The sequence below is a fragment of the Manacus candei genome, unplaced genomic scaffold (genome assembly GCF_025592945.1).
Source record: "Manacus candei isolate 608988 ecotype Guabito, Panama unplaced genomic scaffold, ASM2559294v1 h1tg000017l, whole genome shotgun sequence".
In the NCBI taxonomy this organism is placed as follows: Eukaryota; Metazoa; Chordata; class Aves; order Passeriformes; family Pipridae; genus Manacus; species Manacus candei.
Window position 1 is genome coordinate 23,723,406 of NW_026138065.1, and position 13,707 is coordinate 23,737,112.

At 37.3% G+C, this 13,707-nt stretch overlaps 1 protein-coding gene across 1 annotated transcript in view; it reads left to right on the top strand.

Moving 5' to 3' along the window:
- Positions 1-13,707, top strand: part of IARS2 (isoleucyl-tRNA synthetase 2, mitochondrial) — a 28,831-nt gene that overhangs the window by 2,982 nt on the left and 12,142 nt on the right. Inside the window, exons 4-13 of the mRNA XM_051782940.1 lie at positions 228-376; positions 466-515; positions 614-723; positions 809-899; positions 1,285-1,400; positions 2,853-3,022; positions 3,793-3,883; positions 4,094-4,245; positions 5,230-5,390; positions 13,262-13,364. Coding sequence (XP_051638900.1) covers positions 228-376; positions 466-515; positions 614-723; positions 809-899; positions 1,285-1,400; positions 2,853-3,022; positions 3,793-3,883; positions 4,094-4,245; positions 5,230-5,390; positions 13,262-13,364 — 1,193 coding nt within the window. The remainder of the gene's footprint in view (positions 1-227; positions 377-465; positions 516-613; positions 724-808; positions 900-1,284; positions 1,401-2,852; positions 3,023-3,792; positions 3,884-4,093; positions 4,246-5,229; positions 5,391-13,261; positions 13,365-13,707) is intronic.

Genomic DNA, 13,707 nt, shown 5'->3' on the forward strand with positions numbered 1-13,707 from the left:
GCTTAATATCCGTGTTGTATTCAAAGTGCCACTCCTGAATCTCTTTACTCTTTGCAGCCATTTTATGTTACTAGTCTGAAATGTTTGGTTTGAACCATAACAGTTACTGCATAGTTTCACTATGTTCAGCTCTGACTTTGCTGAAGAACATCAATAGGGTATTTTAAAAGGTATTTTATTGATCTTAGTGGGCTAAACTACGTGCTTAATGGAACTATTCCCTTCAGCCAGAGAATTCGCAGAAAGAGCAATTGAGAAACAGAAATCCGCCTTCATTCGTTGGGGTGTAATGGCAGATTGGGCCAACTGCTACCTTACATTTGACCCAAAGTACGAAGCAAACCAGCTGAGAGTCTTCTATAAAATGTATGATAAGGTATGTTGAACTTTTGTTGAAGTGTGTTTTGATTTGTCATGAGTTTTGATTCTCCTAACTTTCTTTCTTCCCCTCCCTTTCCTCTTCAGGGTTTCATTTATCAGGACTATAAACCTGTATTCTGGTCCCCTTCAGCAAAGTAAGGATCAACTTACTGTTCTGTCTTCAATATTTTAGCAAGGATATTGATAGCTTTTCGTGTTCCAGTGTGTTAACTTTTGTTTGATATCTACCCAGAACAGCCTTGGCTGAGGCAGAGCTCGAGTACAATGAGCAGCACGTCAGTCGGTCTGTGTACATGAAATTCCCGCTGTTAAAGTCGCCGCCTAAGCTGAGTTCTGTGATAGGTATGACTTCTTGATGGATTTAAAGACTGACAGCTTTTATTTTTGTTCTAATTGTGAGTAAAGTACTTCTAATTTACATCTGTAGATGGATCATCCCCTGCTAGTGTGCTAGTCTGGACCACGCAACCCTGGACTGTGCCAGCCAATCAAGCAGTTTGTTACATGCCAGATTCAGCGTAGGTGTCTTTAACTTAGTTCAGTGATCTGTGTCAGTCTTACTGATATTTAGCAGCAAAGCTAAAATGTTCTAGACTACCATTACAGTTTACTTAAACCATCTTTTTTGTGTTTTTGTTTGTTTTGGTTTGGTTTGTGGTTTTTTTGTTTGTCTTTTAAGTGACACAATTGTGAGCTTTGTTCTATATCTATTAGTATATTAATTTCTGCTTAATTTTTTTTACTTCACGATGCCAAGTTACCTTGAAACTCTTTGGAGATTTACAAGTGAATTGGACATGTAAAACATACTTGTGTGTCTTTTAAAGAGATGAAGCATTTCAAAAATCTGTAGCTTTGTGGTGTTTCTTTATTTAGTATCACAAATGCATGTTTGCATTGCAGATACTCAATTGTGAAATGTAAACCTACTGGAGAACACTTCATTCTTGCTGCAGATAGAGTTGAATCTACAGCTGCTGTTCTGGACACGCAGTTTGAGGTCATATCAACGTGTAAAGGTAGGTTTTAATATTGTTAATCTTAAGTTGCTTGGAAACCTCCTGGTAGGTTTCTGAAAACTGCTTTAGTTTTGATGTATTAGTAAGTTTGTTTATAATTTAAGGACATGCTCTACTAAAATAATACAAAGAGGAGGAGGAATCTGTCAGATTTACTTTTAGTGTATTGTAGCTAAAATTTTCATCTGTAGATTTCAAATTAATTTTAAAATCTGTATTCTTGCTTGGAAAAATGAAACATGAAATGAAAGTCCGTTCAGTATGAAAATCTTATTTACACTGAATGCAGTTTGTCTTCCCATCCACTGCGGATGAGAGCAAGGGACTAATTACAAGTATGACTATTGCAGTATCATAGGTGGCTGTTGTCTGTCTGGACAAACTAAAACAGTTGACTTGGCATCCTAACAAACTGCACAGTGATATTTCTTAATAGCAGACTTGGGATTCAGTGTCATGAGTTGGGATTTAGCGTCGTTTGTGAGCTTTATTCATTTGCTTTTATCAATGATTCAGTGCTGGAAATATGCATATCTGAAGGAGGTGAGAAGTCTGTTTCTATGACTTTTCAGGTTACTTTGGTGTCTTTCCATGTCTTCTTTTTAGAGGAAATCTTGTTTTTACCTAATGATAAAGTTACCTGGAGGTGTTTTTTCTCATAGCTTCCACCTTCTTGAATCGTATGATTTACATATAACACACAACAGTGGAGTCGAACCTTCTTAAAAAGAAATTTCATATTGGAACCTCTTCTTTTTATCTTCCCATATATTCAGTAATTAATTATATTTTTTACCTTTCTGGTTTTGTATACCTTAAGTGTCTGACAGCAGTTCCTAAACATGTTCCTTCTAGGAGGAAAGCATTTGGTGAAGGCCATTTGTCATAGGAAGCATTCCTCGTGCTCTGTGATTCTTGACTTTCAGCAAGTCTTTAATACTAAGATTTCTTCAGTGTTTCTTTAACCTTAAATTGTTCCTCACTTCGTTTGTGCTGTAGTCTCTTTATCAGTATGTAATTTGGAGAATTTAAATGAATTGTTCATGATAATATTAATACATAGGGGCAAAACTAGGAGTAAATCCCAAATTCAGGGGTTTTAGCCTACTAAATAAATATGGAGATCTGCTTCCAGAACACTCAGATAGTGGTTCCCAAGGAATGGGAGTGTGTGGAGTGTTTCTAGGTGGAATGGCACTACTCAAGGAATACCACTGTCTAAGGTAGAGGAAAAGCTTGTTCTTCAAAAAACAACTCTGCACAGAATGAAGACTGCAGAGAATTTGAAAGCATTTGGACAGGGACCCACAGACCAGACAAAGAAATAGCACATCTGAAGAGTATCCTGTGCATACACTTGCTGATCAGTTGTTCTTTTTCTGTTCTCTGATAAAAGAAACTGAATGTGTGAATTTGTTGCCCAGTTTTATCTTCTGTTTTTTTATTTTTCAGGTACAGATTTGGTAGAGGGTTCTTATGCTCATCCCACAATTCCTGGCAAAATCTCTCCTTTGCTACCTGCAAATCATGTGACAATGGCGAAAGGAACAGGATTGGTTCATACAGCCCCAGCTCATGGAATGGAAGACTATGGTGTAGCTTCCCACCATCAGCTACCCACGGTACTCTATTTTTTCAGCTCTTGATTTCCTGCAACTGTTTGATTGTGTGCCTCTAAAATGATCGTTGTAATTTGTGCATAAAACTTGAAAATGTTTTGAAACATTCACAGAAGTGTATCACTAATGACCTGCAGGAATGCGAGACTAAAGAAGTGTGTATCAGGATAAAAGGATGAAGTTTTTCTTCTCCTAGTTAAAGCTTGCAGGGGAGTGGTAGAACAGAATCAGATTTTTCTGCTCTTTATGTGGTTTTGCTTTTTAAAGGATAACGCAGACAATAATTCTCAGATACTGATCTTCACTACTCAGAATTGTCTGCTACATGCAGACAAGTAAATCACCAGTTTTGTAGGTCATTATTGCTATTCTTTTTTAGGAAAGCTTGTTTTAAACACATGCATAAATGTAGCTCAGTTATGCATGGTCAGTTTGTGATTGGTTGAGATGAAGATGCAGGATATGAGAGGGTTTAGGTTTGTTTTTTATTTTTCACTTTTAATTTGAAAAGTCATTGAAATACCAGTGACTTGATTTAAGACAGTTGTGGTATATCTGCAAATGCAGTGGTGCTCATTTCTTCTGACACATAAAATTCACTTGCCTGATAAATTACTAAACTGCAGTTCACTAAATCTGAAGTGTACCTAAATATTTTGTTATTTGTCATAAAAGGAGTTACTCAGTAGAGTATTTAACTGGCATTTGAATACGAAATGATGATTAATTACCATATGATATTTTATTGACATGATTAATATGTTTATTTTTAGGATTGCCTTGTGGATGAAAGTGGATTTTTTACTGAAGCTGCAGGTCCTGAACTTAAAAACAAGAATGTCCTTGAAGAGGGGAATGAAGCTGGTGAGTATTTGATGTTTGACCACTTGTTACTTTGTCAGGTACAGTCCTGCAGGTATATATTGAGGGTTCATATAAACTGAATGCATTTTGAACATGGATGAGGTACAGGTCCTTCTTGCTGTGTGTTGATTATGGAACTGACTGAGCTGAGGTTAACAGTAGCCCTGTGTTCAAATTGGATTTTAATCTTGCCTCACTTTTTTCTCTCAGTCATTCGGATGCTTCAAGCAGCTGGGAGTTTGTTGAAAGAGGAGAAGTATGTGCACAGTTACCCCTATGACTGGAGGACTAAAAAACCAATGATCATTCGGGCCAGCAAGCAGTGGTTTGTAAACACAGCAAATGTGAAGGCTGCAGCACAGGTACATAATTTTAATTTCTTATGGGACATTTCAAGACAACTGATTCTGTTTGACATCAGCAAAACAATCTTGCTGTAGCTCCCTCCAGAATATGTTCTTCTCTAGGTTTTATGAACACTAGTTGAAAAGTGTTGGTTATTTGTAAAAGTTATGAATATTATCAAGTTTTTTTTGTCAATATTGATATAATCCAGGGTAGATACATTGACTGGCATATTTGCTCATTGTTTTTACAGATGTATAGGTTTCTTAGAGGTACTGATTTTTTTCCCACAAAATATCTTTAAAAATACAATGTTTCAAGGGATTAAATCAGGAAACAAGTTTATCACTATCAAAATTATCTTTTTTGTTACGATAGCCTTGTGTGGCCAGACATCTTTGTTTGCTCCCCTCTTAATTTTGTCACAGTCCTATTTTAAATAACTTAAACCAATATTTTTTTTAATATGCAGTGCTCTTTGATATTATGTACATCCACACAGAAAATTTAGACCAGCACCTTAGGCTGTCTTGGGTAACAGTGATTTCATTCTAATTAGGGCACGAGGTGCATATTCCATATTCATCTTTATCTAGAATGAAAGCATGATGGTTACTCAGCAGGGCTGGGAGTGAGTGGTAGCCCACACTCAGTACTACAGGCTGTATGTGTCAAGGTGGGATTTCAAAGCAAATAACAGCACAAAAAAATTTTAGATAGAGTTACTGATGCCATTCTTAACTCACTTCAGGATGTGTCTGCTAGAGAATCAGAGTTGGCAAAAAAGCTTTGGATTTTGGTTGGGGAAATGTACAGTATATACAGTGTTCAAATTGAAGAGCAGCAAGCAGTGAAGTAAACAAAGTAAACATGACAGTTGCCCGAGAACATGTTATTTACTGGGAGTGGGAGCATAGGCCTGTACTGTTTTTTACTGGCAGCATAAACAGTGTTTGTGTGAATGCTGAAGTGTGTTCAACAGTTCACCGTCTGCTTTATAGGACGTGCTGAAAAAAGTGAAAGTTATTCCTACATCTGCAGTGAACAGGATGCTTGAGATGCTGGACAGAAGGACATTTTGGTGCATATCACGGCAAAGATGTTGGGGTGTCCCGATTCCTGTTTTTTATCAGAAGAACACTGGAGAATGCTTGATAAACAGGTATCTGTCTAGCTGTATACACTAAGAAATTATAGAAGGAGCACTGTCTGTTGTGCTGCAGTTCCATGATGTTACAAACTTCGTACTATTTTAAGTATAAATACGTTCTTTTACTTGTAGTTGTTTATACACAGAACTAATTTAGCTATAAATTAGAACAGTCAGAAACTTGTTGCTGGAGGTGACTTGTATGTAAAAGGAATCAATTTACTTAGATACTTAAGTTACCTGAAAAGTCCCCTTGAGATTAATTGCTGCTTTCGTCCCTCATCTTCAAGTTAAGTTAGCTGGCAGTCATGACTGGCCTTTACATTTAAGCAAGCAGTGAAATCAAATAGTAGTTAGAATAGATTGCAACTGTAATTGTAGCACTGTAAATTGAACAGTACAGGTACTGTGTCAAAGTAGGTTTTTACAGGTGAGTAAGTGCAATGGGATAACTGAAGTGGAATAACCATAATCACATTGATTGCAGAATAAATAACTGCACTTTGTTTCAAAGTAAAATGAGAGTGGTTTTGAAGAGCCAGTCTCAACTGTAAGTAAATGACCTTTAGCTGTATGATTTGGTATGTCTAAAGCTTCACATGCTAGCCTGGTTCTGCCGTCTTTTGGTTAATAGTATCCAGATATTGCAAACATTGCATTTCAGGAATTCCAGACAGTGTAATGCAGAGGCTAGGCTTTAAAACAAGAAAACTCAAAGAAATATGATCCTTTTCTATCCTTTAAGGAGTAATAGAGTTCTGCTTCTACTCCTTTGCAGAACAGAGGCTTTCAGTTGTGAATGCCCTCTAAGAGGGGATTTCATAAAAGTAGTACTGTGGAGTTTCACATTCTTTGATTATTTCCATAATTGTTTCTTGCCTTGAGATATACTAGTGTAACTCGGTTTATACACCTCAACCTTACAGCCTTTTGTGCAGATTCATTCTGGGTAATAAGATTGCATAGCTGGAGATAAACTTAAATAGTGTTGCAGAACTTTTTTTATTCTGATATTGACTAAATGGACTGCAAGAGTCCAGCATGTTTTCCAGAGACTGTACTGAGCACACAAGTATAGTAGTAGGTGAGGCTTAGGGTGTGGAGAGCTGGGAATGGACTTTAAACAGTTAGTCCTTAGCTTCACCTAGTGTGACTGGGTGTGTAGGTGCACAGAGATGTACTTTGGCTCTTTCACCGGAGGCAGTAACTGTGAGAAAAGCCCACAATGGCCATAGTCGTTTATAGTACCTGAATAATGCTGACACACATCAGGAAATAAAGGGATGGAGACTTTGAGGGATGTAAAATCACTTTACCTGCAAAAATTGTTACCATGTTAAAAAGTGTGTGTCTGTATAAAAAAATTACCATTTCTGAGGAATACTTATTGTATTCTACCTGAAGAGTAGGCTTGAGTGTGTGTGTGTGTTGCTTAAGATGGTTAAAAATGTGGCTTAACAAGAAAATAAGAGCGTAATGAAAACCAGTTTAGCAGTTATCAGTCAAATGTGAAGGGCACCACGAAGCAATAACTTCTTCAGAACATTGAGGAGGTGACCCAGCTGGGTACAGAAGGCATTTGGAAGGAGGAATGCATGGGAATTCCTTTAGGTTGTAGTAAAATTACCTTGGAAGCCAGTGACCTCTATTAAAGAACATGCCTTTTGTAAGTGCTTGAGCTGGGTGTGATTATTGCTGGAATTGTGTGAAATGTGGCAGTCTGGGCATTTTGTTGTGATAAACTCTGCAGTAGTTTAACACCTTGACCTTTCTGTGTAGGTATTGGCCCAGCAGTCACACATGTACCTGAAGGAACAAAGGGACAATATGGCATGTTCAGGTAGAATTGATCTGGGGAATAAAAGACACACATTAAGGAAAAAACCAGACACATCCATTATGCTTGAAAAGAGATTTATTTTGTTTGACTGACAGCTTCAGATGCTCATTTATAGCCAGTACTCTTTACTTCTAACTTTACTTATGCTAGGTAAAAATTTTAAAGACTAGAGTAAAACAGTAATTTAATATTTAAAGTTAACCATAGGAGACTTTTGTAACCAGAGTAGGAAAAGTGCGCAGAATATTGGCCTATAGAAGTGACAGGCAAATTTAGAAGACAGTCTGTCAATTCATAGGTCATTTTCCTGGACACCAGTTCTTATTGAAATAAACAGCTAAGCCTCAATCTTCTGTTGCATTTGCATTATCTTTTGAAAATCCTATCACAACAGGTTGCTGAAATATTTCTCAACACTCAAGAAGTTTCATATTCAGATGGTGTGAATAATTAAAACAAGAGTAAATAACTTACATTTCAAAACAAAAGCTGTTTTTAACCTGAATGCTGGATAAACATGTTCCCAGTAGCAGCTGCTCTGTAGTTTTTGAGTGGCTATCAAAAGTAACAGCATCTCCACTGGAAGTCAGTGTAGTCCACATGGAGTTGCTGTTACATATGAGAGCACCAATGGTCGATCTGGAGTGATCTTATTTATTTATCACCTGTAAAAAGACTTTTAAAAAGAAAAAAAAAAAAAAAACCTCTAGAATAAACCACTGTTTCCCTCTGTGAGAGTTGCCCCTGAATTTGTCACATGAAAAGTCGCAGAAAGCTCATCTTTCAAGATGGAACTGCTTTCTCTAACAGAGTATTTTTCCCACACCAACAATTCAGTCTTTCTAACTTAAAAGCCAAGAGGTAGGTTGTAATCTTGCATTCAACAAGTTGGATGCAGGATCTCCATGAGTCTTCTTTTTTCCTGCTGTGGCCCCTCATAGCTCTAAAAGACATTTGATTCGGTGACACTGTTGTCTATGGTTATAAATTTAATGTACCGGTGATGATTAAAGTCTTTCTGTAGCCTATAATGCATCATATTGTGATCAGGGATTTTAAAATTACTATTAGAAAAATCTTAAGTGAAAGAGAACTTTTTTTCATTATTGCCATTTTAAGTAAGAACACAGAGGTGAGATTTTGTGTAGTTTTTCTGCAAAGGTGGAGAAAAAAGACTTTAAATAGAGTACATGCACAAATAGATGCTTATACTGTTTGTCAGCTTTCAACATCTAATAGATTTCAAGAGAAAGCATTCTGATTCTAGGAAATTCTGTAACTCATGGAAGAGAAGAAAGAACTCCAAAACTAAAATGAGAGAATTGTATTTCTAGTAGTAGCTCAGAGCAGTATGTGAGATACATTCTTTAATCTGACCTCATGCAGTAACTTCTTTACAAATTCAGATGCTGGTAATAAATAGTACTATTGCAAAGATTATTCTGATGCCTGAGAACTTCCGTCAGCCTCCCTGTGACTTTGATTAAAAAGTAACTTGAATTTCTGACAAAGGAAACCCCAGCATGTTTTTGAAGTAGATCCACCCTGTGCTCTAATTTTCTTTTTAAAATGTTAAGACATTTCAGTGAATTGTAAGCAATAGCAACTTACCTGAATACTTACTGGTGCAGTATCGATGTTCACGTAAAGAAGAAAATAACTTTTCCCCTTTGCTGCTGTTTGAAAAGAGATGGAGAGAACATCAGCTGCTGTATTCTTCTCCTCCTGACTATATCTTAATGCTGCCTAATTTCTGTTAAGAGATTAAATAAGTGTTCAGCATAATCAATATCAGACTCCAGAGTGATTGGCTGCTGTCGTGGTAGCGTGAATTGCCGTAGGGGTTTCAGTGTGAAAACGTAGCAGTGACACGTAATGCAAGTTCTTGTAGATAGCGCGTGAATACAGGGCAAAGTTTTACAATGCTGTTTATTGCTAACTCGGGGAATTATCATGCTCACATTGAAGCCTGCAGATTGTAAAGTGATGAGTAGTTATTTGAGAAAGGTGGTTTTCACTTGCGACTTAAGAGAAAAGTACTTCGCAAAAATCCTTCTCCTCACAGCGCAGATACCTTAAAAATTGTGATTTCTCTCTTTTGTGGTAAAAGTTAATCACAAGGATCTTGAGACAAGAGTAGAAGCGGAAGGGCAGAGGCTATGTTTGCATGTCTTGGGTTTTTCAAACTGTAGGAAGAAAAAAGGTTTGTTGAAAAGGTACTATCTCCTCCTATAAAATAATTACCTGTTAATGTTCACTTATATTCTCTAGGGAAAGACTATATAATAAAAAAACTTGTACTGCTAGAATGTTTGGGGTTTTTTTAAAGTTGATTTGAAACTGTGATAGAATTTTGAGAATATTGGTCAATAACAAATTGTGTACTGTAATAACAGTCACTGACCCTTTATTTCTTATAAGTGATTGATAACACAAATCTGACCTTCTTTTAGTTATCTGAAAACTTTTATCTGTAGCATAATGAGTCTGTTGGTTCATGTGTCGTGAAAATGCGTCTTGAAAAACATTCTGCTCTTCATAAATTAATGGTGTAAGTCTTTGCATTGCGTAACGATGCACTTGATAAAAGGTTAGTCTCTAATATGTCTTGTGGTAATGGGTAGACAACTCTTGTGTGACATTGGCAATCCTTACTGTAAATGAAGGCAGTCGTTTTATGATGGGTTCCCAAGGGTGAGCAATAGCAAGGTTTTATTTCCTTCTTCTCCTGCCCCCCTCACTTCCAGTGGAAAGGAGAACAGTTCACCTTCACTACAGGCAATGAAGTTTGCACTGACACAGTCTTTCATGTTGCCCCACCCTTTCTTAATTTCTCAAAATATTTATGTGATAGACATGACCTTAATCATTTCTCTTCCACTGAGGAGAGGTGTCATTACAGTTAACAGTTGCAATGTCAGAAAATTGGTGGCACTTCAGGCTGTATCTCCTTTACTGAAAGTTTAGAATATCTGACAAACTGAAATTCCTGCTGTGATCAAACTGAATCCAGACAGTTGCTGGAAAAAAAATTTGTTTGTTAAGAGTATGTTTCTACATGTTGTCCAAGGAAGCTGCTAGTTTTGGTCTGTAGCTGGATTTATCACCTTGTAAAAGTCCCTTCAAACATTATATAATGAAATACTTGTTGAATGCTTTAAAAATGCATAGGTTGAAAATGAATTCATCACTAGAGTTTATGTCCCTCCACTGAAGCATATTTGCAATATGAAAAAGATATGTGGAAGACAAGCTTAGTTCCTGTTTGAATTTTCTGCTTGGTTTACGGGGCACGCTGGTAGTTTTTCCATAATATTTGTGGGTATGACTCCTAATTAGAAAATTTTTCTGACTCTAAGTGAGGCCAGAGTAATTAGCTGAGCACTGGATTATGTCTTCCCTGAATCATTCAACATACATGTACATTTTATGTGGTCATAAACACGTTTTAGGGTAAATCATCTTCTTTTTAATTTAGCTACTCTTGTCTTCTGCTGCAGAGTTCCATGGGTAAGGCTTGGCCGTTAACAGGAAGGCACTGAGACTGTGGAGAGAGCTCTTAAAATACTCATTTGAAGAAAACTGGTTTTCTATAATTGTATTTAAAAATACACTCGTAGAACAGTTTAGGTTGGAAGGAACTTAAAGATCATCTTAAACGTCATTCCAACCCTGTGCCATGAGCAGGGGCATCTTCCACTAGACCATTTTGTTCAGAGCTCCATCCAACTTGTCCTTGAACACTGCCAGGGATGGGGCATCCACAGCTTCTCTGGGCAACCTGTTCAAGTATCTCACTACCCTCAGTAAAGTGTGTAAAAAAATAAAGAATTTTTTCCTAATATCTGATCTAAACCTACTCTCTTTCAGTTTGAATCCATCTCCCTTTGTCCTGTCACTACATGCTCTTGTAAAATGTCCCTCTCCATCTTTCTTTCACTGGTAGTGAATTTGAAAAGAATCAAAAACGTTGGCAAGGAATGAAGAATACTGTTGTGTATTGCTCTTTCTAAAATGTTCCCAGGGGCTATGGTGTGCGTCGTCACTGAAGGTCTGGGTGTAAAGTGAGGTACTGACCCTGTAAGAGAGAGAGAGAAATTCAGTGGGATAGTTTAGTCCAGGCTGAGACAAACAAACTTCTCCTTGACTTATTTGTTTTGGGTTTTTTTCCTGAGAGCTTTCTAAATTTGAAGGTTTAGTGTGGAGGAAGCAAGACCTAAGGATTACATATCAGCTATCTGCCAGGAATCTACCAGGACTGGTGGTGGTGTTTGCTTCTGTTGTGGAGAAGTAACACTCTCACTACTGACAGTACAGGCAAATAGGCCTCTGTGCAAATATTTCTAAAAAGAAACAATACCATTCAGAACTGGAGCTCCTCAGTGTTATTTTACTAAGATAAATGTTAGCAGATACATTACCAAGCCAAAAATTGTCCTGTCTTCATTAAATTGGAAGGTGAATGATATCCATTCTGGTCTGAAAGGGTAAGAATGGTGGTGGTGTGCTAGCTGGCTGTTGATGTGTGAGTGTTACTGGGTAGTGGGGTTTACTCTCCAGAAAACCTGCTGGAATGTTCTACAGGAATTTACTTTGAGAAGTAAATCGATTAACTGGTGATTGATTAATATAAAATCGTTGTTTTATCATTGCAATTCGAGCAGTTGAGAGCAAAACTGCATTTTCTTTTTGCTGTTGCACCTCTTGTCATGAAATGATTTGTTCTACAGCTTCTTGGAGAACATGGATTTTCTTTCTTTAACTCTTTGTGTAAGAGTCCACTAAATGTTTTAGTGATGGAGCTCAGCTTTTTAACAGAGCAGAAAAAATATTGTGCTGAGGTCCAAATTCAAAACCAAGTGATGACTAAAGAGGATCATCTGCCTTTTTGTTTTCGAGATGGTTATGCCAGACCGTTATTTTACTTTTTCCCCTTTCACAATACTGTGTCAAGAAGTTAGTTAAGTGATCAAATCTTCATTTCTCGAGTTATAAACAAAACTCTGGTGGCTTGAGTAACACAGCGGGTTTAGTTTGAAGTTGACAGGTCATGATGATCTGCTGTACTCCTTAAACACAGCAGATGTCTTAAAAATCATCTCTTCACTAAGTGCTCTGTGAGTCACCAAAACAAAGTGTGTGGGGTTTCTTTTGTTTTTTCTAAGATACCTAATTTATGTCTAGACTTGGCATTAAGCGATATTAAAAATCAATCCCCCATAGCCTTACCTGCTGGGGACAGGGATTGAATGTGTCATAAATAGTGTGCAGAACTGCATGCCTTGTGGCTGCCTTATCTGTTCACATCAGAAAAAACGCTTAGTTAGGTTTTTTATTTTTCTTATTTCCGTAGTATTTGTTTATTTAAGGACCTTTGTCCTGGCTGGTGCTATGTGATACGAACTCCTAGATTGCCTTCAGAGTGTACAGTGAATGGTTGCTTGTTATCACCCCTCTGCTGGGTACAGAGCTTTCAGTTTCTTACATTATTGGGATCAATACATTTTTATATATATATTTTATAATTTAAAATATGTATTGCTAAAAAGGGGGCATCCAGGCAACTGGAAGTCTAATATATATGTACATTTTGTAACTTCATTCCCCCATGAGTTCTCGAGGTGTCTTTATCCAGTAAAAAAATAAGCGTGTTGTCAAAAAGAGCGGATATTTGAAGGGGAAATAGTTATGCAGTTTCTTTAAATTCAAGGTGAATAGCAAGTGAAATGGATTTTAAAAGTTTTCAAGCTGCTGGCATCTTTTCTGAGTACCTGATTATTGAGTATTTGCAGAAAAAGATGTTTAGAATCCATGTGGGTTTCTGTATGTTTTACACAACTCTCTACCCATCATGGAAGACAAAACTAGGAAGTCTTTTTAATGCAGGCAGAAAGCTCTGGAGTCTTGTCTGGATTAGAAGCTGGAAAATCACAGGTTCCAATAGTTTGGTCTCTGTATTGGTCTCACTGCTTTGGGTCTGATATACTTGTAGAAAGATACAATGAACTCATCAATTCATAATCCCCTCTTCCTTCTAACCCAGTGAAACTATCACAGATGTCATCAAAGTAGTGGAGCAGCAAGGAACAGATGCATGGTGGACCCTTCCTATTGAACAACTACTCTCAAAAGAGGCTGTAGCAAAGGTAATCTTTCGACTTCAAACACAGAAGGTGCTCGAGACAGCTGAGTGATGGGAAATAATGGAAAACCTCCATATATTCCCATGATCCTTTTCAGTGTTGTGCCCCCATGAGAAGGTGTCCTGTGAAAAGAATATTCAGAAAGTAAGATCTGAGTGTGGCAAAATACATGCAGTCAGATCTGTGCTGTTAATTCAGGGCAGACATCTCCATTCCCCTCCCTTTAGTTCAGGTCCTCATTCCTGGGTGACAAACTTAACACCTTCCTAGGCGACATCCTAAGTAACCAAATTATGAGCCCAAATATGTATTAAATCTTTGTCATCAAAATAAATTAGAATTTTTA